The sequence below is a fragment of the Lipotes vexillifer genome, unplaced genomic scaffold (genome assembly GCF_000442215.2).
Source record: "Lipotes vexillifer unplaced genomic scaffold, Lipotes_vexillifer_v1.1 scaffold776, whole genome shotgun sequence".
NCBI classification, from domain to species: Eukaryota; Metazoa; Chordata; class Mammalia; order Artiodactyla; family Lipotidae; genus Lipotes; species Lipotes vexillifer.
This window is the reverse complement of record NW_006777292.1, coordinates 1,779,588-1,806,543: the sequence shown is the minus strand read 5'-3', so window position 1 is coordinate 1,806,543 and position 26,956 is coordinate 1,779,588. Positions and strand designations below refer to the sequence as shown.

Here is a 26,956-nt window from a genome sequence, read left to right as displayed (position 1 = left end):
TTTTTTTTTTTTTTTTTTTTTTTTTTTTTTTTTTTTTTTAACCTTCCAAGGCAAGTTCATGGATACTAAGCTGATGTGTTTGTTGTTCTTTTTCTCCCTGCCTCCACTCCTAGTGAGTAACCACACTGGCCGCATCAAGGTGGTCTTTACTCCGAGCATCTGTAAAGTGACCTGCACCAAGGGCAGCTGTCAGAACAGCTGTGAGAAGGGGAACACCACCACTCTTATTAGTGAGAACGGTCACGCTGCCGACACCCTGACAGCCACGAACTTCCGAGTGGGTGAGTTCTAACTGTCCTTACCGACTAGAGTTGAGATCGTAGCATTTAGACACCCCCTCCATTCACACTGCTCTCTGCTTGAATGGGTTTCTGTCTTTGAGTACGCATATGCTGCTTTCACGAGATCCTTTAAATTACTTTCGGAATAATGTTTAACTTGGTGTTTGGTTTCTGAGAGAAATGGCAAGGAGAGTATTGCCCCTAATTGTTTATCATGTATACAGCCTTGTGGTGATGGGGAGGTATCAGTAGGACAGAAGGGAAGAGGCTTTAAATTAAGACCCTAATGTACAGCTTGCATTGATGAATTTCAAATTTTATCTGCTCAGTGATAAGTAGAATTTATGTTAGATTTGATTCATGTTATAAAATTTGGAGGATAGTGATTAAATTTAAACTTTTATGTCATACATAGCCAGGTTCTAAAAAGTTTCTAAAAATTGTCAAAAATCTGTATTTCAGTTGTAGAAAGGGATACAGACTTGCATCTTTTGCCACGTTTCTGCTGTGTATCAAAAGGCTAAATTATAAGTTGATATATGACATGGATTTGGGAAAAGATATGCTAGTGGATTACTGTCAGCACTTAAAGCCTTTTAATCTTTCATAATTTAAATATGAACTATGGTAGTTACTGCAAAAAGGCTTTTTACTTTTAAATTCTTGTTTCTTTTTTACTACTTTGTAAATGGAGAAAGTATTGCGGACCACTGAATGCTGTCACACTGCCATGTTGTCATGCAATATGGTATTTTTGTCACAGAAAAATGTCTTTTATTATTTTTTGACCAATTATGGTTTGCCATGTGTACTCAAATAATCACAGACACCCACGATACTTTATGAGTTACTCACAAGAATAACCCAAATGTCAGACAGATAATAACACTGGCTAGATCTGGTCTTTTTATGGAATATTGCTGTTTAGTCTTGAGAGCATGTGTCTAGGGGGTGGCGGGGGGTGTCTGTTTCAAACTGATTTCCATCAAGACAAAATACAAGGAGGCAGTTTGAAGTCCTTATTAGCTCTTTGATTATTCTACTGTTTTACTGTGACTCCGGTTTCTTTTGAGGTCAAAGCACTGCTCTTGATAGTCTATACTTGGAAAAAACATGTGCCCATAGATTCTATTTAAAGGGGTATTGTTAATTTCCTGGCTATGATAGGGGTACTTCAGGCATATTTTTTTTAGAAGAATTTAACTGTTAGGTGCCAAATGGCACATTATGCTTTAGCAGGACAGAATGCTGAGTCTAATGGGAAGTGTGTTAAACTGATGATCAGGAAACTAGATTCTGGTCCTGGTCCTGCCAGTAACTAGCTAATCCACAGGGTGCGACAGTTAATATTTCTGGACCTTAGTGTTTCTCATCCATAAAATAAATGGCTTATATTTAGTGATGTCTAAAATTCAGTCCATCTCTAAAATCCTAGGACTTTTTATCAGTAATAAGCCAAATTGTTTTTCAGCTATTTTACAGGGCTATAGACGAGGAAGAGAAAAAGCAATTCCCAGTTAGGTTATTATGGGCTAAATGGCTTATTCCCATTTTTACTTCCCTTGTTGGCCTTCCTTACTCTCATTGCTTTTCTTCCTCCATCATCATCGATAATGTCTGCTCCTCTTCCTTTTGGCATTTTTCATAAACCTTTACAGTAGGAATGACAGAGTAATTGGGTGGGTGGTAATTTTTTGGCTTACAGTGTATTCACTTCGAAACTAAATATTTGAAGGCTTTGAGAAGCAGAGGAAGTCTTCTTGTTAAAACATGCTGCACACTTTCCTCTCTGGCATTAGAGCAGTTGTTTAGGAACAGGATACACACAGCCTGTTCAAAATACAAAATGGGACACAACTATTTACCAAAAAATCTCAAAACTGGCACTAAAACTCTGCCACAAAAGGATTGGCAAAGTAGTTTAATTAAAAAAAAATAATAGTAAAAGGGAGAGGGCATAGTAATGAATAGTTTCACATTGGAAATCATGGGAATTGTTTCATTTATATCCTGAGCTATTTCTCTTCTGTACTTCAATTCAAATATAGGGTAATCTGACAGACAAGTTTTAAAAATGATTTTACTGAAGATGGTAATTCTGTAGAATTTAGAGATTATGATTCTCTAGAAATACAGAGAATTTCAAAATTCATTTTTAGGCATGTAAGATATCTTCTGGGGATTTACTGGTTTAATATAATTTTATTACTTACAGGAAGTGGTTTTCTAATTGATTTTTTCTCACTATATTTACAATATGTTAAACCTTTCGACAAATAAGATGTGTTACATGGAAAATAGTACTTCGAGGACAATTCAAAATGTATTGTAACCTGTCAGCTACTCTTTAGCCTCTGATATTTAAGGCTACTAAAAGGTGGGGGCTGGTAAACTTTAAGGGGCCAGATAGTAAATACTTTAGACTTTGCAGCCCATACAGTGTGCGTCACAAGCACTCAACCCTGTGTGGTATCCTGACAACAGCCAGAGATGGTAGGTACGGGAAGGGTGTGGCTGCATTACAAAAACAGTCAGTGGGCTGAATTTGACTCTAGTGCCAGCGTTTGCTGACCCCTGCCCCAAGGAGTCAAAATAATACAGGGAAAACCATATAGATTTCATAGTTAAGGCACCTTAATTAAATAATCCATTTTGATGATCAGAAGAGCAGAAATAATTTTTAACATTTCCATGGTGATGTCCAGTTATTTTGAAAGAGGTAGAATGGGTATTATTGTCACCATTTTTTGGACAAGGAAACTGCGGTACACTGGCTTAAGTGAGTCTCCCTTCATTACACAGCAATTCAGTTAGCTGGGACTAGAGCCCAGGTCTCCTTGTGTCCTCTTTAACTCTCTGGGTTCTGACTGTGATGTGTAGGAGGGACAAGTAAGGGAAGAACCTGAGGGAGTTGGGTTTTCTGGGAAGGCCAGATGGTATAAAAGAGAATTAGCAACCGGGAGTCAAATAGCCCTGGGCTCCAATGCTGGCTTCTTCATGTCCATTGGTCGTGCTTACCTGGCTCACTGTCCTTTCCAGGTTCAGGTCACTCATCCACGCAATGCAGGTGATAATAGGTAGGTGGTGGGTTTAGTAGGCACAGGGGTGACATAGGTTCCTTCCTCCCTTTTTTGTGCTGCTTCTGTTTTTTCTTTCTGGTCTCTGGTGACTGTGAGTCTGGGCTGGTCAGATGTGAGAGGCAGGTGCATTTCTTGTGACAAGTAAGCATGTACTCTCTTTTCCCGGGAATTCAGTGGGAGACATAACCTTAACTTCTACTTAATGTGACTCTAAAAGTGAGGCCTGAATGAAGATGATGTCCAAGGGAAGTACTCTGAGATTCTAAGAGAAACTCATTTTTGTGAATGTGATGCTGACATGATATAACAGAATATTTACATTAAGGGGAATTTTCTGTAAAGCAAACTCTAAATACCACTTTTGTTGTGGCATTCTGACCTTTGCCTCCTTGCACTTTCCTGCCTTTGCCTTTTTACAAAATGGAAACATATCCCCGGTTTTAATGGCTTCTTTGCATTTCATGGGGGTATAATGAAGATGACCTCCTGGGACTTTTAAGTTGTTGCTTTCGGAGTTATAAGTTTCTCTAATAAGAAGAACATAGGAATTCTCTGTTGCCACAAGTAGAATATTTCAAATAAAATAATACTGTTGCTTGGCATATCTTACTTGTAGAGAGAGAGAGACTGAAAGGCAATCACAATTGCAAAGCTAACACATTTGGTTTATGTGATGCTGCTTTCTCTGAGGAGTTATGAGGGACTCATGTTCCATTAGCACCAGTTGAATACTGATAAAAAGTATTTGAGAATTTAAAAACTATGGTCCCATGGTGTTTCATTTGGTGCTTGCTTCCCCTGAGAGAGGTAAATGGTAGTATCCATATTTTATAGATGTGAGTACCAAGGCTTTAGTGGTTTGCTCAAAGGTGACTTTAAGTCAGGTTTTCTTATTCCAGAGTCTAAAAACCTCTTCTCTTCCTGTGTTGCCTGCTATGACCACGTGTTAAGTGATTATGTAGACAACATTGTGCTAGATTTTGCAGGACAAGAAAATCGTAAAGCTGCCCTTGAAGAGCTTATGCTTTGAGGAGTAGATGAGGAGTGTATGTAAATAACCCTCATTTAAGGTAGAAAGCTCATAGCAGGACCTCAGAAGAGGAGATTCCACTTCTCGCTGAGGAAGAACACTTTGAGAGAGAAGGGATGGCATGTGACTTTTCTGTTCTTTGTGCTCTCCCCAGCTGCTAAACATGTTGGCTCATAGTAGGAGTAGGTTGTCTGACGGCAGACTGATGGGGGCAGTGCAACTTGACACAATGATACGTTCCAAAATAAAGATGGATGGGAAGGGAGAGGTAAAGTTGATAAGGGAAGGAAGAATTTACCCATTTGAATGAGGCATGGAGACATGCAGGCACAAGGTGGTTTGTGGAAATTGAGAGGAGTTGCATTTACTGGTGAAAGCATGAAAGGCAGTGATCCTGGATGGCAAGTCTGGGAAGGTAGGCTGGGGCACGGCTGTGGAGCACCTTGAATTTCAAGCTTAGGAATTTGGCTTTTACTCTTTCAGAACTTACTAAAGAAGTTCTCTGAAAAGGGGACATTGATATTTATCATTCTGAAAAAGAGAGAGGGAAGGTTTCTCAGTTTTTTAGGCAGGAAACTAGTGATCTAATAGTCTAAATAAGCTCTGAACAGCCCATAGTAATGATGACAACCTCTAGCTGCTTTCACCTATTGTGAGGTTCCTTTGCTGCCCTACACTGGGAATCTCCCCATGTATGTCAGAAAACCAACTCAATACTACAGTGTTTTGGGGTGGAATGGAAGCATCCTTGATGCGACACTCATTAGGTAGGTTCTCCTCATAAGGATGGAAAAAAATTCACTCTCAATGAGGCATAAAATAAACCAACATCACTGCTCAGTCGGGAGAAGCATTGAGACTTTTTGGGGAGCAGCTTAGTTCAGACACTGAGTCCTTCACCTTCTTATCATTGTTTGGATCCCTTGGTGTTTATCCAGCACAGAAACCAATGAAAGGCAACATGTCACTCTTTGAACTGGTGCATATATTTTCCCCTTAACACATTGTACAGGTTTTATGTTTTTTAAAGATTAGCCAATACAATACTAAGAAGATGGTTGCCTTTCATTTGGGCAAGTTAGAATGCTTACGAACTTGTGCAACTACTCTACTCCAAAATATATTTAGCCTCATAAAATTATCTTCTAATACTGAGTAAATGTCATAATGTAGAGCACTGCCTTTATTTCAGTTGTGAAGCACCCTTAAAAGGCAGGTATTGGGAACGTTATTCATCTAACATACCTACTCTGTGCCAGGGATTGGTTTAAGCTTTAGGAATATATAGCAATGAATAAAATAGGCAAAGTCCTTGCTCTCCTGCTATATTAAAATCATGTGGCTATATATCAATAATATATGAACCTTTAGGACATTACGTTGAGGGAAATGAGCCAGTCACGAGAAGACAAATACTGTGATTCCACTTATGAAATATCTAGAATAGTCAGATTCTTAGAGAAAGAGAATGGTAGTTGCTGGTGTTGGTGGAAGGGGGGAAATAAGGAATTATTTCGTGAGTACCGAATTTCAGTTTTGAAGGTAACATTCGAGAGAGTATATGAATATATAATACTTAACACCACTGAACTGTACACCTAGAAATGGTTAAGATGGTAAATTTTACATCACATGTATTTGACCGAAATTTTTAAAAACTACAAAAGGGTGTACATTACTGTCAGATGTACACTATCAAAAATATACTGTCAGAAACATTATATATGATATAATATCAGGTAGTGATAGATGTCATGAAGAAATAAAAAGTTGAGAGAGGGGAGATCATGGGGAGTGTTGGTGGGAGGTATGGATCACTATTTCGGGCATGTTAGGAAGGGCTCTCTGGTTAGATGCTACGTAAGCAGAGACTTAAATGAAGTGTGAGTGATGAGCTCGTGGAGGGAACATCACACACTTAATAATCTAACTCTTTGACTGTGTTTGTTATTTTATTTCAACTGTAGAGCCTCTCCAAAGGCTGGGGTGAGAAGCATTTATTCATACTCTTCCAAATGTCATTTTGGGTTAGGTTTTAGTGATGTGTATGGTATCAGGGAATCATATTTAATAATATCTTTAGATAAAAAGCCTCATGTACAGAGGATAGAGCCAAGCAAGTCTTGTCCCCTGGGTGGAAAAATGGTCCTGGAATTATTGCACAAGGAATCTTGGTTATTTATAATAAAAAAAAAAAAGGATAGGGTCTTAGATGTAGAAACAAATTACCAAAAAAGCTGTGTCACTTCTTTCTTCAACATTATTTTGTATAAGACAGATGACATGATTTTTGGCTGGAGCTTTTAAGTAAGGGAAATAAAATCCGTTCTGTTTATGAGGGCGTGTGTGTGTGTGTGGTGTGTGTGTGTTAGGGGGAGGGTAGTGAGTGGAAGGGAGCTTCATGGGAAGGTAGTTCCAGGGGTTGGTCGGACCAAGGAAGAGCAGTAGGTTGACCCTAAAAGCCAAAATTGGGAGAAATCTTCTGATGCCCCTCACTTTCCCGGCTTCAGGAATCTTCATCTGACTGAAGATGAAGATTCCCGAAGCCGGGAAAGTGACGGACATCAGAGTGGGTAGTATGAGGATCCCCGAAGCCGGGAAAGTGACGGACATCAGAGTGGGTAGTATAGAAAGTATGTCTGTAGTCAGAACAGGTTAAAAAAAAAAACTTAGGGAAAAGAGGGTTCAGCAGTCTGCTGGCTCTGTGAGAAAGTCATGTGTGATCGATTGCTGCTTTTAAGCTATGTCTGGCCTGTATCATGGGGGTGGATGGGACTTTTTAAAGGAGTCTTGCTAGGCTAGCCTAGGATAAATGACCTTTCAAAATTCCTTGGAGTCTGCAACACAATGTCACAAAGCATGTGTTCTTTCCTAGTCTGTCAGCTTGAGCATGTGGAATGATCTTTGGAAAACTCCAGACTGCTTAGCATAGCACACGGGGCCCCTCCAGGATCAGCTGCCGCCTGGCTCCCTGGCTGTGCCCCTTTCTCTCTGCTTCTGTCAAACTGAGCCTCTAGGGGTGCCAAGGTCCCCCAGTGCTCCAAGCCTTCTGTGCCTCTGTTCACACTGATGCCTCTGCCTGGGGGGTGTGCTCCCCCACCCAGTCTGCCTGGGCATCACCCACTGCTTCTGCAAGAGTCAGCCAAGCACCACTCAGGCTACAGGGCCTCACTTCCCTTACTTGTTGCCATGCCTGTTTCTTCCACTGTGCTCCAGACTGGGGACAGGGCCCTGTCTGCTTCATGTTGTTATCCCCAGCGCTGGTGTAGTGCCTCACTTGGGAGATGCTTAACTCATTCTGGTTGACAGAGTACATTGTCTCTGCAGGTGCCCAGGTGAGGGTGGCATGTACACACCTGCCCAGCACAGCTTCTTCATGACTTCTTGGGCAGCTGAAATCGCAGGAGCAGAATAATCATCTGAGAAGTCTCTACAGGGCTTGGGGTCACAGGAAAGAACGCATTCCAGTATCTGCAAGATGCATGAAAAAGGGCACCTTTGTAACACTGTGCTTGGAGTTTGGATTTTACATTTTTAACACTGACTGCAGTGTTCTTTCTACTCAGGGCAAAGTGCAGTTAGATTTCCATACCTTTAGTACAGTTTCCCACTGCACAGCATTCCTTCTCCCCATGCTGCGTCTATCTAAATACTGACAGTCTTTTAAGGAACAACCTCAAGTTCCATTTCAAACACTTCTGTCTGTGCTTTTTTTTTTTTTTTTTTCCTATTTTGCCTCTAGTCATTATCATGCCAATTGACACTCGGTGGTCTAGCTCAGGTATATTACTGACTGGTCCCAAGACCCTGGGCTGGTGATTGAACCTCTTTGATTCCATGCTGGTAAAATGAATCCGATAATGCCTTGACCTTCCTGTAGAACTGTTCTGGGGCTCACGAGAAGCAGCAGGCTGGTGGTGTATGTGGGTCCCTTGGATTGCCTTGAAGATCTTTCTCTACTTCTGAAAATAACCAATCCTGCTCTTAATTAGCAAACCCTACCTCCTGTGAACTGGGGGAGAGTACTTCCCTTTCTTGGATAGGGTGTGCTACCTGTGTCACACAGAGACGGTGGTTCCTTTGTTTACTGATCCCTATAGCACAGTAGCATCAAGAAGGACACAGGAGGATGTTTCTAGTACTCCTCCGTGTTGGTGCTCTACTAGTACCAACTCCACTAGTGCACAGGAGGCTCTTTACTTACATGTAGGCTTGCTCTGGGCGGGTTAGACTACCCACAAAGTATTGTCAGTTACCATCATCACATGGCAGAGACAACCTACCAACACTGTGCCCACCTCTGCCTCGGATCATGTACCACCTCCTTGAGGGGTTCATTTGCTTACCCAGGAAGCTCTTGCGTGTTGCCAAGCCTGCTGGCAAGGGTGAGAGCATTTAAACAATGTAGCAAGCTTTGGAACCAAAAGCTATGGTCAGGAGGAAAAGTAATCATCTTGAAGAGATGGGGCACCCCCAGAGATGTAGGATTATAACATTTGATCCTGCTTTGTGCTGTTCACTTGGCCGTCGTTTGTGTCATTTACCTCTGGACTCCTAGGTTGGAGTCAAATTAAAGATGCTGCTGGACTTAAAATAGATATTGAAGTCATATTTATGTGATATAGTATATACCTGCAGCATTTATTGGCTTACGAGTTGGGCTCAGTTTTGTATCTGTTGTCTAAAAGTCGAACATTTGTACCAGCTTGTCATATTCAGGTATATATAATTTTTCCAAGTGGAGGAGGAATAATGAATTTGTATATTGTTGGAAAAACCTCTTGGAACTAACATCACAGATGATGTGAAAATGTTTTTGAGGGCAGCTACACAGTCCTCTTCAGCCTATGCAGTCCAGGAAAATAAAATAACTACCAAATGGGGAAGGATGAAGTTAGTGAGGAAGTTTGTTTGTGATTTATTTCCCAAAGTTATATCACAAAGAAAACGAGATGAGCCAGATGCCTTTCTATTGCCAATTTAATGTAATGCTCTCACTGATGCACTTATTAAAACTCAATTTTCTGTTGAGTTGAAGGGTATGGGTTTAAGGAATGGCTTACTGCTTGACTCCATTATCTTGAATTTAGACTCATGCAATAATTACTGAAAACCTGGCATGACTGCAGTGTTGGCTTTTTGTAAGATTTGGTGGAAAAAAAGAAAGAACTTTATGCAGTAATGAGAGATTTCTTCACTCTGAGACCAAACTTCAGATGCCCATCAGATTCAATAAAAATTTGTTCTGGATTATGGGGACTTTCTAAGCTTTCCTAGTATAAAAACTCAGCCTGATTTTCATCAAATTTTCCCTAGAAGAGGTAAAAGGGAAACTTGACATTAAAATCCTTTGCAGTGAGGAAAGCAGATCACTGCCCTTTTCCTGGCAAATTAGGAAAGTGAACTAGAACATACTTAAGTCTATTTAGCAAGATTAAAATATGTCACTTTTTGCCACTGCATTGTCCCTTTCTAAAGGAAGGGTGATTTATGAGTCCTTTGGATCTTTTTGTGGTATTAATAACATCTTAAGCCAGCTGTTTTATTGGGTGTACACACAGGGTAATTAGAAACATCTGAGAGTCCTATAATGTGCCCGGAAAACCATCATGCTGTATGGAAAAGAAAAAAAATAATGTTCATGCCAAAGTTGTGTACTTGATAAATAGATGCATTAGTATTAAACAAAATTTATTCAACCATTTTTGAAAAAGAAGCTAGGCTCTTCAGGCTGAAAATATTCTTTCATTGAAATACACTCATTGCAGAAATCATAACCTTATTTGGTAAAAGACTCCTGACTGTGCTGTTCATACAGTAATTATCATTTTCCTTCTGTCAAACTTCATCATATTATAGACCATTTTCTGCCAGAAGAAGTATTTCTTCTTTTTACCTGGCAGTTACTTGAAAACCTTAGAATTCTGAGGGATCTCATTTAAGGAAATTAACTCTTAGAAACATACTGCACCAGGGACTAATAGTGCCCAATTTGCCTAATAGTCTATCCTAGAAATTGGGTTAGGATTCAACAGTTCTGGGCTCTATTTTAGCTGGTTATTTGAAATCTGATCTCCAATGGTGGCTGAGTTTGAATATTTGGGTATGCAGCAATCACAGCGGCTAAGTCAGGGTCTGATTTAAATCAGGTCCTGTTCTCTCCTCCCTCAAAACAAAATCTAAGACAAGAAAACCTAACATTTGGTGGTGGCTGGTGAATGGTTCCTTTCATCTTCATTCACAAATAACAAGCCTTTATGAGAAGTCAGTGCTGAGTCAAACTGACATATCCCAGGCAGCTGTGGACAGGGCTCAAGTTGGAGGCCTCTGGTGTCTTTACAGCCTGTCTTGCTCTGCATGTCCCCACTGGATGTGCCATTTTTGTCCTTTTTGATCATTTCGAATGGGAGTTTTCATCGCTCACAGAAGCAGAATTGTAGCCAGTTGTCCATTTTGTTAGAGATTGGTGGTGACTTAATGAAGCCTCTGGACGGAGGAGTGGATTCACCTGTGTAAAAATGTTTATGGTGGGGAGGTGGGACAATCATTAGCATTAAGCTTTTTTTTTTAATTTTTATTTATTTTTTTAAGATGTTGGGGTAGGAGTTTATTAATTAATTAATTTATTTATTTGTGGCTGTGTTGGGTCTTCGTTTCTGTGCGAGGGCTTTCTCTAGTTGTGGCAAGCGGGGGCCACTCTTCATCGTGGTGCGCGGGCCTCTCACTATCGCGGCCTCTCTTGTTTTGGAGCACAGGTTCCAGAAGCTCAGGCTCAGTAGTTGTGGCTCACGGGCCTAGTTGCTCCGTGGCATGTGGGATCTTCCCAGACCAGGGCTTGAACCCGTGTCCTCTGCATCGGCAGGTGGACTCTCAGCCATTGCGCCACCAGGGAAGCCCAGCATTAAGCATTTTGAAAGTATTTTAGGTTAGTCTTTCAGAGAAGGTACCTTTGAATGACATCAAGTTGACTAAACGTGTCATAAGCCATTGTCCTTTCTGATAACGTAAGATCTCTATTCTGAACTTTCCTATCCACAGTGCCTGGATTTTGACTTATGATCATGGTGCTTGAGAGCACTTTCAACACTGTAGAGAAGTTGAATTAATGGGCAATGGTCAACATGAATTTATTAGCTGGGACAGTAGAGCTGAAACTCCCCTTTCTTTGTGCCACCAAAAGCCTGCCATATTTCCTTCAGTGTGGCCTCTTCCTCTTTCCAGTGTCGTCTACTGACACATGGGTTCTGTGTCTTTGTCTCTGAGATCCTCTTATTTTAGGTACATCCAGCAGGCATAGCCTTAGCTGGGGGCTCCCTCAGTTTCCTTTCTTCCTCTGAAATATCTGGTTCGCACCCATAATGCAGATAGGAAGGGGAAAGTTGAGTTTGTCTAATGGTTCTCCACCAGGAGAAGTTTGGCTTCCCAGGAGAGACATTTTACAGGGTTACGAGACGTTTTTGGTTGTCCAAACTGGGCTGGGGAGGTATCCTGGCATGTAATGGGTAGAGACCAGAAATGCCGCTAAGAAGCCTACAGTGCATAGGACAGTCCCCACAACGAAGAATTATTGGCCCCAAGCGTCAACAGTGCCAAAGTTAAGAAGCTCTGCTGTAAGCATCGCCTTTTTCCCCATTGGACAACATCTTGGACCCCACACTCTGGTAGTTTTGTCTGGGGCCCTGGTGAACCCCTCCCTCTTAAATCTCCAGGTAGTTCTCTAGGTAAAACCTCCAGCATTTTGACACAAATATATTCTGTTTGTGATGATTCTGGGCCTCAAAGTTACAGCTCTTTCAGCCCTCCTCATACGTGTGTTCCCTAATAAACTGGACCCTGGCTTCTGTAGGCTTGATTTGCATTTGACTGTTTATATGAGATCTCCTTGGATTTTAGAGGGTGCAAGGATCAAGATGGTTTGGGATATCTCAGGATGACTCAACAAGTAGGATTGATTGGCCTTTATTATGAGGATTCTTTAGAAACTGAAGAAATAACAAATGGGAAAACACTTAGCACAGGAGGCATTTTTTTTAAAAAGCACATCTCAGAAGTGATTGTATAATAGAAACCACTTGTCAACACTAACCATTGCTACTGTGGATACCTGTTTGCAAAGTGTCTGTGCTATGGCTGTTGGGAAAGGAAAGAAAGCCAAGTGTGTTTATTTGAACGATAGCATCATCACATGTTCAAATAAACACAGCACCTTGGGAGGGTACAGGTTTGTTATTTCTAACCCAGACGTCTTTACATATGCCTTTTGAAGGGTCGTGTTGCCAAGTTTGAAAAAAAAAAGCTGTCCAAGCATTAAAAGTCTGACATATTATTTAACTTGTTGAAAAAGGAAAAACTTCCATGGCCAAAACACACTAGGTTAGCTGGACAATGAAGTAGATATCACTTTTTTCAAGAGCTCACTTTTGGACGCATCAAGAGCACTAGGGAGCGAGTAAAGACGTTGCCTTCACCTGCCTATAACCTCTTATAGCAGTTTTCTGTTATGTTTTTGTTTGTTTTTTTTGCGGTACGCGGGCCTATCACTGCTGTGGCCTCTCCCGCTGCGGAGCACAGACTCCGGACGCGCAGGCCCAGCGGCCATGGCTCACGGGCCCAGCCGCTCCGTGGCACGTGGGATCTTCCCAGACCGGGGTACGAACCCGTGTCCCCTGCATCGGCAGGCAGACTCCAAACCACTGCGCCACCAGGGAAGCCCTTCTGTTATGTTTTGGTCGTCTTGCCCGGGAAACTTGGAATTTTCACAGTTGATTCTTTGCTGCTTTTTCACTTAAATGAAATGCCTGTTCTTTTTTTTTTTTTATTTTTTATTTTAACAGCTTTATTGGAGTATAATTGCTTTACAATGGTATGTTAGTTTCAGCTTCATAACAAAATGAATCAGTTATATATATACATATGTTCCCATATCTCTTCCCGCTTGCGTCTCCCTCCCTCCCATCCTCCCTATCCCACTCCTCCAGGCAGTCACAAAGCACCGAGCTGATCTCCCTGGGCTATGCGGCTGCTTCCCACTAGCTATCTACCGTACTTTTCGTAGTGTATATATGTCCATGCCTCTCTCTCGCTTTGTCACAGTTTACCCTTCCCCCTCCCCATATCCTCAAGTCCATTCTCTAGTAAGTCTGTGTCTTTATTCCTGTTTCACCCCTAGGTTCTTCATGACATTTTTTTTCTTTAAATTCCATATATATGTGTTAGCATATGGTATTTGTCTCTCTCTTTCTGACTTGCTTCACTCTGTATGACAAACTCTAGGTCTATCCACCTCATTACAAATAGCTCGATTTTGTTTCTTTTTATAGCTGAGTAATATTCCATTGTATATATGTGCCACATCTTCTTTATCCATTCATCCGATGATGGACACTTAGGTTGTTTCCATCTCCGGGCTATTGTAAATAGAGCTGCAATGAACATTTTGCTACATGCTTCTTTTTGAATTATGGTTTTCTCAGGGTATATGCCTAGTAGTGGGATTGCTGGGTCGTATGGTAGTTCTATTTGTAGTTTTTTAAGGAACCTCCATACTGTTCTCCACAGTGGCTGTATCAATTTACATTCCCATCAACAGTGTAAGAGGGTTCCCTTTTCTCCACACCCTCAGCAGCATTTACTGTTTCTAGATTTTTTGATGATGGCCATTCTGACTGGTGTGAGATGATATCTCATTGTAGTTTTGATTTGCATTTCTCTAATGATTAGTGATGTTGAGCATTCTTTCATGTGTTTGTTGGCAATCTGTATATCTTCTTTGGAGAAATGTCTATTTAGGTCTTCTGCCCATTTTTGGATTGGGTTTTTTTTTTGTTATTAAGCTGCATGAGCTGCTTATAAATTTTGGAGATTAATCTTTTGTCAGTTGCTTCATTTGCAAATATTTTCTCCCATTCTGAGGGTTGTCTTTTGGTCTTGTTTATGGTTTCCTTTGCTGTGCAAAACGTTTTAAGTTTCATTAGGTCCCATTTGTTTATTTTTGTTTTTATTGCCGTTTCTCTAGGAGGTGGGTCAAAAAGCACCTTGCTGTGATTTATGTCATAGAGTGTCCTGCCTATGTTTTCCTCTAAGAGTTTGATAGTTTCTGGCCTTACATTTAGGTCTTTAATCCATTTTGAGCTTATTTTTGTGTATGGTGTTAGGGAGTGATCTAATCTCATACTTTTACATGTACCTGTCCAGTTTTCCCAGCACCACTTATTGAAGAGGCTGTCCTTTCTCCACTGTACATTCCTGCCTCCTTTATCAAAGATAAGGTGACCATATGTGCGTGGGTTTATCTCTGGGCTTTCTATCCTGTTCCATTGATCTATATTTCTGTTTTTGTGCCAGTACCATACTGTCTTGATTACTGTAGCTTTGTAGTATAGTCTGAAGTCAGGGAGCCTGATTCCTCCAGCTCCGTTTTTCGTTCTCAAGATTGCTTTGGCTATTCGGGGTCTTTTGTGTTTCCATACAAATTGTGAAATTTTTTGTTCTAGTTCTGTGAAAAATGCCAGTGGTAGTTTGATAGGGATTGCATTGAATCTGTAGATTGCTTTGGGTAGTAGAGTCATTTTCACAATGTTGATTCTTCCAATCCAAGAACATGGTATATCTCTCCATCTATTTGTATCATCTTTAATTTCTTTCATCAGTGTCTTATAATTTTCTGCATACAGGTCTTTTGTCTCCTTAGGTAGGTTTATTCCTAGATATTTTATTCTTTTTGTTGCAATGGTAAATGGGAGTGTTTTCTTGATTTCACTTTCAGATTTTTCATCATTAGTGTATAGGAATGCCAGAGATTTCTGTGCATTAATTTTGTATCCTGCTACTTTACCAAATTCATTGATTAGCTCTAGTAGTTTTCTGGTAGCATCTTTAGGATTCTCTATGTATAGTATCATGTCATCTGCAAACAGTGACAGCTTTACTTCTTCTTTTCCGATTTGGATTCCTTTTATTTCCTTTTCTTCTCTGATTGCTGTGGCTAAAACTTCCAAAACTATGTTGAATAAGAGTGGTGAGAGTGGGCAACCTTGTCTTGTTCCTGACCTTAGTGGAAATGCTTTCAGTTTTTCGCCATTGAGGATGATGTTGGCTGTGGGCTTGTCATATACGGCCTTTATTATATTGAGGAAAGTTCCCTCTACACCTACTTTCTGCAGGGTTTTTATCATAAATGGGTGTTGAATTTTGTCAAAAGCTTTCTCTGCATCTATTGAGATGATCATATGGTTTTTCTCCTTCAATTTGTTAATATGGTTTATCACATTGATAGATTTGCGTATATTGAAGAATCCTTGCATTCCTGGAATAAACCCCACTTGATCATGGTGTATGATCCTTTTAATGTGCTGTTGGATTCTGTTTGCTAGTATTTTGTTGAGGATTTTTGCATCTATGTTCATCAGTGATATTGGCCTGTAGTTTTCTTTCTTTGTGACATCCTTGTCTGGTTTTGGTATCAAGGTGATGGTGGCCTCGTAGAATGAGTTTGGGAGTGTTCCTCCCTCTGCTATATTTTGGAAGAGTTTGAGAAGGATAGGTGTTAGCTCTTCTCTAAATGTTTGATAGAATTCGCCTGTGAAGCCATCTGGTCCTGGGCTTTTGTTTGTTGGAAGATTTTTAATCACAGTTTCAATTTCAGTGCTTGTGATTGGTCTGTTCATATTTTCTATTTCTTCCTGATTCAGTCTTGGCAGTTTGTGCATTTCTAAGAATTTGTCCATTTCTTCCAGATTGTCCATTTTATTGGCATAGAGTTGCTTGTAGTAATCCCTCATGATTTTTTTTATTTCTGCAGTGTCAGTTGTTACTTCTCCTTTTTCATTTCTAATTCTATTGATTTGAGTCTTCTCCCTTTTTTTCTTGATGAGTCTGGCTAATGGTTTATCAATTTTGTTTATCTTCTCAAAGAACCAGCTTTTAGTTTTATTGATCTTTGCTATTGTTTCCTTCATTTCTTTTTCATTTATTTCTGATCTGATTTTTATGATTTCTTTCCTTCTGCTAACTCTGGGGTTTTTTTGTTCTTCTTTCTCTAATTGCTTGAGGTGCAAGGTTAGGTTGTTTATTCGAGATGTTTCCTGCTTCTTAAGGTGGGCTTGTATTGCTATAAACTTCCCTCTTAGAACTGCTTTTGCTGCATCCCATAGGTTTTGGGTCGTTGTATCTCCATTGTCATTTGTTTCTAGGTATTTTTTAATTTCCTCTTTGATTTCTTCAGTGATCACTTCGTTATTAAGTAGTGTATTGTTTAGCCTCCATGTGTTTGTATTTTTTACAGATCTTTTCCTATAATTGATATCTAGTCTCATGGCGTTGTGGTCGGAAAAGATACTTGATACAATTTCAATTTTCTTAAATTTACCAAGGCTTGATTTGTGACCCAAGATATGATCTATCCTGGAGAATGTTCCATGAGCACTTGAGAAAAATGTGTATTCTGTTGTTTTTGGATGGAGTGTCCTATAAATATCAATTAAGTCCATCTTGTTTAATGTATCATTTAAAGCTTGTGTTTCCTTATTTATTTTCATTTTGGATGATCTGTCCATTGGTGAAAGTGGGGTGTTGAAGTCCCCTACTATGAATGTGTTACTGTCGATTTCCCCTTTTATGGCTGCTAGTTTTTGCCTTATGTATTGAGGTGCTCCTATGTTGGGTGCATAAATATTTACAATTGTTATATCTTCTTCTTGGATCGATCCCTTAATCATTATGTAGTGTCCTTCTTTGTCTCTTCTGATAGTCCTTATTTTAAAGTCTATTTTGTCTGATATGAGAATTGCTACTCCAGCTTTCTTTTGGTTTCCATTTGCATGGAATATCTTTTTCCATCCCCTTACTTTCAGTCTGTATGTGTCTCTAGGTCTGAAGTGGGTCTCTTGTAGACAGCATATATATGGGTCTTGTTTTTGTATCCATTCAGCCAATCTGTGTCTTTTGGTGGGAGCATTTAGTCCATTTACATTTAAGGTAATTATCGATATGTATGTTCCTATTCCCATTTTCTAAATTGTTTTGGGTTCGTTATTATAGGACTTTTCCTTCTCTTGTGTTTTTGTCTAGAGAAGTTCCTTTAGCATTTGTTGTAAAGCTGGTTTGGTGGTGCTGAACTCTCTCAGCTTTTGCTTGTCTGTAAAGGTTTTAATTTCTCCATCAAATCTGAATGAGATCCTTGCTGGGTAGAGTAATCTTGGTTGCAGGTTTTTCTCCTTCATCACTTTCAGTATGTCCTGCCACTCCCTTCTGGCTTGTAGAGTTTCTGCTGAGAGATCAGCTGTTAACCTTATGGGGATTCCCTTGTGTGTTATTTGTTGTTTTTCCCTTGCTGCTTTTAATATGCTTTCTTTGTATTTAGTTTTTGACAGTTTGATTAATATGTGTCTTGGCGTATTTCTCCTTGGATTTATCCTGTATGGGACTCTCTGTGCTTCCTGGACTTGATTAACTATTTCCTTTCCCATATTAGGGAAGTTTTCAACTATAATCTCTTCAAATATTTTCTCAGTCCCTTTCTTTTTCTCTTCTTCTTCTGGAACCCCTATAATTCGAATGTTGGTGCGTTTAATGTTGTCCCAGAGGTCTCTGAGACTGTCCTCAGTTCTTTTCATTCTTTTTTCTTTATTCTGCTCTGCATTAGTTATTTCCACTATTTTATCTTCCAGGTCACTTATCCATTCTTCTGCCTCAGTTATTCTGCTTTTGATCCCAGCTAGAGTATTTTTCATTTCATTTATTGTGTTGTTCATCCTTGTTTGTTTCATCTTTAGTTCTTCTAGGTCCTTGTTAAATGTTTCTTGCATTATCTCTATTCTATTTCCAAGATTTTGGATCATCTTTACTATCGTTATTCTGAATTCTTTTTCAGGTAGACTGCCTATTTCCTCTTCATTTGTTAGGTTTGGTGTGTTTTTATCTTGCTGCTTCATCTGCTGTGTGTTTTTCTGTCTTTTCATTTTGCTTATCTTACTGTGTTTGGGGGTCCTTTTTGCAGGCTGAAGGTTCGTAGTTCCTGTTGTTTTTGGTGTCTGTCCCCAGTGGCTAAGGTTGGTTCAGTGGTTGTGTAGGCTTCCTGGTGGAGGGGACTAGTGCCTGTGTTCTGGTGGATGAGGCTGGATCTTGTCTTTCTGGTGGGCAGGTCCACATCTGCTGGTGTGTTTTGGGGTCTCTGTAGACTTACTATGATTTTGGGCAGCCTCTCTGCTAATGGGTGGCGTTGTGTTCCTGTCTTGCTAGTTGTTTGGCATAGGATGTCCAGCACTGTAGCTTGCTGGTCGTTGAGTGAAGCTGGGTGCTGGCGTTTAGATGGAGATCTCTGGGAGATTTTCGCCATTTGATATTATTTGCAGCTGGGAGGCCTCCTGTGGACTAGTGTCCTGAAGTTGGCTCTCCCACCTCAGAGGCACAGCACTGACTCCTGGCTGCAGCACCAAGAACCTTTCCTCCACACGGCTCAGAAGAAAAGGGAGGAAAAGTAGAAAGAAAGAATTAGTAGAAGTAGAAGGAAAGAAAGAAAGGAGGGAGGGAGGGAGGGAGCAAGGAAGGAAGGAGGGAAGGAAGGGAAAAAAGAAAGAAGATAAAGTAAAACAAAGTAAGATAAGATATAATAAAGTCATTAAAAAAATTATTATTTGGAGGAAAATAAAAACAAAAAACAAAGAAACGGATGGATAGAAACCTGGAACAAATGGTGGAAGCAAAGCTATACAGACAAAATCTCACACAGAAGCATACACATACACACTCAGAAAAAGAGGAAAAAAATCATAAAACTTGCTCTCAAAGTCCACCTCCTCAATTTGGGATGATTCGTTGTCTAAAGGAGGGAAGGAAGGAAAGAAAGAACGAAGATAAAGTAAAATAAAATAAGGTTATTAAAATAAAAAGTAATTATTAAGAAAAAGAAACAAAAGACGGACAGATAGAACCCTCGGACAAATGGTGGAAGCAAAGCTATACAGACAAAATCTCACACAGAAGCATACACATACACACAAGAAAAGGAAAAGGGGAAATAATAATAAATCTTGCTCTCAAAGTCCACCTCCTTAATTTGGGATGATTCGTTGTCTATTCTTGTATTCCACAGATGCAGGGTACATCAAGTTGATTGTGGAGCTTTAATCCGCTGCTTCTGAGGCTGCTGGGAGAGATTTCCCTTTCTCTTCTTTGTTCTCACAGCTCCCAGGGACTCAGCTTTGGGTCGCTGGAGGGCGTCTGTTCTTCGCTCAGATAGGACGGGGTTTAAGGAGCCGCTGATTCGGAGGCTTTGGCTCACTCAGGCTGGGGGTAGGGAGGGTCAGGGAGTGCAGGGCGAGCCTGCGGTGGCAGAGGCCAGCGTGACGTTGCACCAGCCTGAGGCACGCTGTGCGTTCTCCCGGGGGAGTTGTCCCTGGATCCCGGGACCCTGGCAGTGGCGGGCTGCACAGGCTTCCCAGAAAGGGGGTGTGGATAGTGACCTGTGCTCGCACACTGGCTTCTTGGTGGTGCCAGCAGCAGCTTTAGTGTCTCATGTCTGTCTCTGGGGTCCGCGCTGTTAGCCGCGGCTCGCGCCCGTCTCTGGAGCTCCTTTAAGCAGCGCTCTTAATCCTCTCTCCTCGTGCACCAGGAAATAAAGAGGGAAGAAAAAGTCTCTTGCCTCTTCGGCAGGTCCAGACTTTTCCCCGGACTCCCTCCCGGCCAGCCGTGGCGCACTAACCCCCTGCAGGCTGTGTTCACGCCGCCAACCCCAGTCCTCTCCCTGAGCTGTGACCGAAGCCCCGCCCGCTCCGGCGGGGGAGCAGACAAGCCTCTCGGGCAGGTGAGTGCCGGTCGGCCCTGATCCTCTGTGCGGGAATCTGTCTGCTTTGCCCTCCGCACCCCTGTTGCCGCGCTCTCCTCCGTGGCTCCGAAGTTTCCGCCTCCGCCACCCGCAGTCTCCGCCCGCGAAGGGGCTTCCTAGTGTGTGGACACTTTTCCTCCTTCACAGCTCCCGTGCAGGACCCGTCCCTATCCTTTTGTCTCTGTTTGTTCTTTTTTCTTTTTCCCTACCCAGGTACGTGGGTTTGTTTTTGCCTTTTGGGAGGTCTGAGGTCTTCTGCCAGCGTTCAGTAGTTGTTCTGTAGGAGTTGTTCCACGTGTAGATGTATTTCTGGTGTATCTGTGGGGAGGAAGGTGATCTCTGCGTCTTACTCTTCCGCCATCTTCCCGGAAGTCTCCGAAATGCCTGTTCTTAATTCCATCAATATAGCGGTGATATATTTTATTGCTTATCTTCATAAGATCCCAAACATATAATTCACGTGGCTGATTTTTTTCTGTTGTATCTTTTCTTTAGTTGTGGTAAAATATAACATTTACCATTTTAACCATTCTTAAGTGTATACTCCAGAGGCATTGAGTACATTGACAACGATGTACAGCCATGACCACTATCCATTTCCAGAACTTTTCATTTTTGCAGAGACTCAGTACCCATTCAACAATAACTCCCCATCCCTCTCCCTCCTTGGTCCCTGATAACCTCTGTTCTGTTTTCTGTCTATAAATTTGCCTATTCTGGGTATTTCATATAAGTGGAATCATACAACATTTGTCTTTTTGTGTCTGTCTTATTTCACTTTGCGTAATGTTTTCAGGATTCCTCTATGTTGTGGTGTGTGTCAGAATTCCTTTTTTAAGGCTGAATAATTCTTCGTTTTATGTATATGCTACCTTTTGTTTATTTATTCATCTGTTGGCGGACATTTAAGTTGTTTCCATGTACTGTGAATAAGACTGCTATGAACATGGGTGTACAAGTGCTGTTGGAAGCCTGGCTTTCATTTCTTTGAGGTCTATATCTAGAAATGGAATTGCTGGATCATATGGTAATTCTGTTTACTTTTTGAGGAATTGTCAAACTGTTTTCCACAGTGGCAGCACCATTTCCCATTGCTGCCAGCAGTGCACTAGGGTTCTAATTTCTGTGTCCTCACCAGTACTTCCTTTTTTCCCCCCTTTGGTAAGAGGATCCTAGTGGGTATGAAGTAGTATCTTATTGTGGGTTTTTTTTTTTCCAGAAAAATAACACACTATTTTTTATTATTTAAATGCTCAACACATCTCTGTGATACCTTTTTGTTTGTTTGTTTTTGTTTGTTGTTGTTGTTTTTTTTCCGGTATGCGGGCCTCTCACTGTTGTGGCCTCTCCCGTTGCAGAGCACAGGCTCCGGGCACACAGGCTCAGCGGCCATGGCTCACGGGCCCAGCCGCTCCACGGCATGTAGGATCTTCCCGGACCGGGGCACGAACCCGTGTCCCCTGCATCGGCAGGCGGACTGTCAACCACTGCGCCACCAGGGAAGCCCTGTGATACCTTTTAACCTACATTTTGGTTGCATGATTCGTGACAATTCTGCAATATCATTTTCTACAGAGAAAAGAGAAACATAATTAAGTCCTTTCTTTACCAGGGTTGATAAAAATTATACTTGATTATTGACAACATGTAAAGTATTGTTCATCTTTACAACTCTTTATTGGTGTTGTCATGTAAATTTTTGGAATGGCTGCATTTATGAAGAAACTTTCTCATTTGAACTGTAAGATTTTGGGGCATTACAAATTTTTATTTACCATGAGTATTCTTAAATACTGTTTTATTTTTTTTAACATTTTTATTAGAGTATAATTGCTTTACAATGGTGTGTTAGTTTCTGCTTTATAACAAAGTGAATCAGTTATACATATACATATGTTCCCATATCTCCTCCCTCTTGCATCTCCCTCCCTCCCACCCTCCCTATCCCTCCCCTCTAGGTGGTCACAAAGCACCGAGCTGATCTCCCTGTGCTGTGCAGCTGCTTCCCACTAGCTGTCTATGTTACGTTTGGTAGTGTATATATGTCCATGTCATTGTGGTTTTGATTTGTGATTCCCTAATTACTAATGATGTTGAACCTCTTCTGATGGGCTTATCACCCTTTTGCATATCTTATTTGGAGAAATATTTATTCTAGTCGTTTGCCCAATTTTGAATTGGTTTGTTGTGGTAGCTTTTTAAAAACTGGGATTTCCACTTAGCAAGTTAGGCGTTTAATTACAGTGTTATCTATAGCTGATATTAATTGTGAATCTTCTGGGAGACCTGAGTTCTAGTCCCGGTCCTGCCATTTGGACAAGACTCATTTTTAAGTCTTAAGTTTTTCATCTGGAAAAGGAGGAGTTTAAGGAGTAAATGTTCAAGATCTTTTACAGCCCTAAAATGCTATTATCCTGTCTAATATAAAGCCCTTTTAGGAGAATGGTTTTAGAAGTGTAAATGGAAGTAAGCTATCTTTAGTATGTTTTATTCTGAAAGTATTTACTATGATTTCCCAGCATGTACAGTGTGTTCCCTTTGTACTTTTTTGGCTCCAGTTTAAATCAAAGGATGATTTTATACAAGTTTAGTAATATATTGTGTGGTGATGTGTCGTCGGTCTGACAAGCTTGATCAGAATACTGGAGGCCTGAAACATTTGACAGACTTACAAATAACTCTGTATTTTTCTTGCCTAGTCATTTAGATCAGAGTGCTGAGAAGAGTTTGGCCAGAAACAGAATGCCTCCATGGTGGCTTGAAGGAAGCACAGCTTGTATGGAGTGAGATGCAAGGATGGAGTTGATGTGGGTTCGGCCACTCAGTTTATAAAGAGCTAATTTTTTTTCTTTTTTTCATTTTTGGTGGTGAGCACTGAAATGAAGGCCTGCATGCCTTAGAATGTGCTGGACCCCTTCTGCAAACTATAACAAATGTGTGGTTTAGGATTAAAAATAGGAGCTATAAGGGTTTAAATCACCTTACAAGGAAGATAAAGTGAAAACCTAATTTTAAACTTAAGGAACATAGTTTTTATTGTAATTGAAGAGGTAGCTTTTCTGTCTGGCACATGTTTGAGTTCATTTATCTCTTGCCAATTCCCCGGGTTATCTCAATTTACTTGGATTAACAGCTCCTTGAAGTTTTTTCTTCCTGTGGAATTAAAGAAAAAGCCAGATGCACAAGTGTTCTGCAACAGTCAAAATACAGAGTTTAATAGTTGCCTGTGCTGGAAGTCCAGCCTGCTCTGCACCCCTAGAGGCATCAGTGAGCTCCCTTTCCCTTCAGGAGATTGGCGGGTGGAGCGGGAGAGAGGTCAGGGTGTTTATTTGCAGCCCCTGTCACAAGGAGCTCTCTGCCAGGTCCTTACTTTTGCACTCCCAGGATACTACTCTCACTGGTTTTCCCAGAACTCAGCAGAGTTCCTGTGTACCGATGTCAAGAATCTCTTTATTCGTCTTCAGTTTTGCCCCACGTTAATGTTCCTCTTTTTCCTGACAGTCTTTTAACTCATACTAAAATTAGTTAAAAGACCTGAAGACATATTTTTTAAACAGTCGATTTGTATGGCATCTACATTAAAAAATATGTATAATTAGCTTTTTTGATTAGGTAATACATGGTACAAAACTTAAAAGGCACAAGCAGGCCTACTCAAGTGAAAATGAAGTCCTCATTTCAGTAGGGGCAAATACTCTTACCCATTTCTTGAGGGTTCTTCTTGAATTTGAGTGTGGGAGCATATAACCTTGAAACTGCTAGAATCTTTTATTTAGTATATTTCACTATGCTTTGTTCACCTGGCAGTTCATATCGGCACCAACAAATCTGCCTTGTTCTTTTTGATGACTGCATATTATTCCATGCTGGCATACACTATAATGTATTTAACTAGACTGTATTGTTTAGCATTTGCCTTTGCAACTTTTTCTGTTATCATCCAAACTGCAGTGAATAATAAATTCTTAGTACACATGTGTGATTATCTGAGGATAAATTATTAGAAGCAAAATTGCTGCATCAAAGGGTATGTTCTGATTTAATTTTAACAGATACTTACCAAATCATCTGCTATAAAAGCTGAATCATTTACATTCCCAATACTGAGAAATTAGGATTTAGAACCCTAATTTGCATCTCCCAGTAGAGATGTTTGTTTCATCATACTCTTTGCAATATAGTTTATTAAGCATTTTGAACTCTGCAATTCTGATAAGAGTTCTCATTTGTATTTTACTTGTGCATGAGAATGAGTCTCCTTATGTGTCTAAAATAGGGTTTCTCAACCTTAGCATTATTCCCATTTGGGCTGGAAAATTCTTTGTTTCAAGGGACTGTCCTATGCATTGTAGGATGTTTAGCAGCATCCTGGTCACTACACAGAAGATTCAAGTAGCATTCCCACCCCCACCCTGCGCCCAAGTTGTGACAACTAAAAATGTCTCCAATTGTTGGCAAATGCTCCTGTGGGCAAAGTCACCGCTGGTTGAGAATACTTCAGTTAATTGCATCTGACTCAAGTCATTCAGTCAGTCATCCGTCTTGGCCTGAGCTCTGTCACATCCGTGTGTGAGTCTGACTTCCCTCATCTCTAGAACGGGAGGGATTAATACCCACCCATAGAGTTGTTGTGAGGGTTAAATATGGAGCATGGTATTTTTTTAAAAAAATGCTTTATGATGTCCATATAATCAGGTATTAGTTTTCTTATTAATTGCTTGATTATGACACCACATACATTTGATTACATCAAAATGCAATTCATTAAACTACAACACTGAACATATTTAAACATATTGCAACATATAAGAGATTGGCATTAACAAAAGTAACCAATATATATTGAATAACTTGTGTACGTTGAAAGTGACCAAACATCACAAATTAATGGCATTGCCTGGTACTTTAATCTTACATCATTTAGCTGCAGTTTCAAGTCTAATACAAAGAAATTATTTTCTCCTATATATAGCTTTAACTTTAGGAGAATCTAAAGAACTTTGATCTCATTTAATTTACTATTTGGGGTTTCCATAAAGAATTTAAACACTTCACAGTTCTGCAAATGGCAGATTTTTACACAGTTGATAGTCACTCCATTGGTGACTAAAGAGCAGATTTTTAAAATTTGGACTCAGGGCATGCCTGGAAAGCACACGTTGATTTCCCTCCCTCCTGAAGTACTTGGACTTTGAAATATATAATTTAACTTTAAAATTACAGATGCTGAAAAATTTGTAAGTCAAACATCAAAGGTGTTAGATTCCAGAGACTTACTGTTTGGTTTTATTTAAGATGTCATTAGTGCAAATAGAATTATCACGTGGCTAATACATGTATGGAAATGAAGAGCTGTGAAGACGGTAAACAGGGAAGGAAGGAAACTGACATTTCACAGGTGTTATTTACCGTTAGTGTGTTTCTGAAAAGTCAAAATTTATGATCGTATGATTGTGCCAAATAATCCTGTGCTCATGAGGGGTCATCATTTTTCGGAAATCTGTGGGGATTTGTTTCGTGAAGTGAATGCCAGACCCTTAGCACTGGGAGTGGCTTAGAGAACATCTAGTTCACCCTTTTCATTTTACACATCAGAAAATTGAGGCCCAGAGAGGGAAGGGGATGACCTTAAGGTCACGGCTAGTGGCAGAGTTCAGATTCATACCCTGCCTTGTGATTCCCATTGCATTGCCAAATGAGATTGTTTTTGTAAGGTTATTATATCTGGAGATTTCGTAAAGTGGCCTCTTTGTTGGCCATTGCCCCTGTGTGGCGATTTCTAACTCAGCTTGAATGTACAAGAGTGGAGTATCGGAGAGGGATTCTGCTCCAGCCACTCCCTCCCCACCCCATTCCCACCCAAATAAGGTGAGGGTGAGAGTCACTGGGTAATTGGGCAAAGATAGACTGACCATACTCAAAAAAACATAAATAAGACAGTATTCCTCAATCACTATGAACCTTTGCTCAACCAAAGAATGAGTAGACTATGCTGTGTAAACTTTAGACAGAGTGATGTGTAGAATACCAAATTCAGATATCCAGGGATGAAGAATTAAAAATACCAAGTAGTCATGCAGAAGGAACATCCCGGGGCATTGGCAGGCGGGTCCTCCAGTCCCAGCCACAGAAGGCTACTCCCCGCCCATAGCACCTTCTGCAGGGCTTGGTAAAGACTGGATGCCCCAGTTCTTTACCACTTTCTGGAATTAACCCAGAGAAGAAACCGAGAGAGGAAATTTCAGATGAGCTCAGGTCTGAGACGCTTTTCCCTAGCTAATTCCTAGAGGGATCCTGAGTGACATTTTCTTAGCTCATTTAGGGAAAGTCGAGTAATAAAGTACCGATGATTCATGGACATTGTGGTTATCAAAGGAGACACCTTCTAGCCAGAAAATGAAAGATTTCTTTCCAGTGATTCACACGTATTACCCAGAACACTTCGACTTCCTGGAATTTAAAATATAAACTGAAGTCCCCTGGCAGTAACTCTTAAACACCAGAAATCAATGCGTCTTCCCTTCCTGTCTCCTCTTCTTCCCTCTCTCCTACTCTATAACCCTGATTCTTTTTTTTTTTTTTTTTTTTATCTTGAATGGATTATAATTGCTTTACAATGGTGTGTTAGTTTCTGCTTTATAGCAAAGTGAATCAGTTATACATGTACACATGTTCCCATATCTCTTCCCTCTCGTGTCTCCCTCCCTCCCACCCTCCCTATCCCACCCCTCCAGGCGGTCAC

The 26,956-nt window shown here is 40.5% G+C and overlaps 1 protein-coding gene across 4 annotated transcripts in view; it reads left to right on the top strand.

Moving 5' to 3' along the window:
• The window catches only part of LTBP1 (latent transforming growth factor beta binding protein 1), a 437,031-nt gene that overhangs the window by 172,931 nt on the left and 237,144 nt on the right, over positions 1-26,956 (top strand). For 2 of the 4 annotated variants that reach the window (XM_007450949.1, XM_007450948.1), the window contains exon 1: positions 59-281. In XM_007450949.1, coding sequence (XP_007451011.1) covers positions 59-281 — 223 coding nt within the window. Of the gene's footprint in view, positions 1-46; positions 282-26,956 lie in introns of those variants that run through there. The other 2 variants (XM_007450947.1, XM_007450950.1) reach the window with 2 other exon arrangements.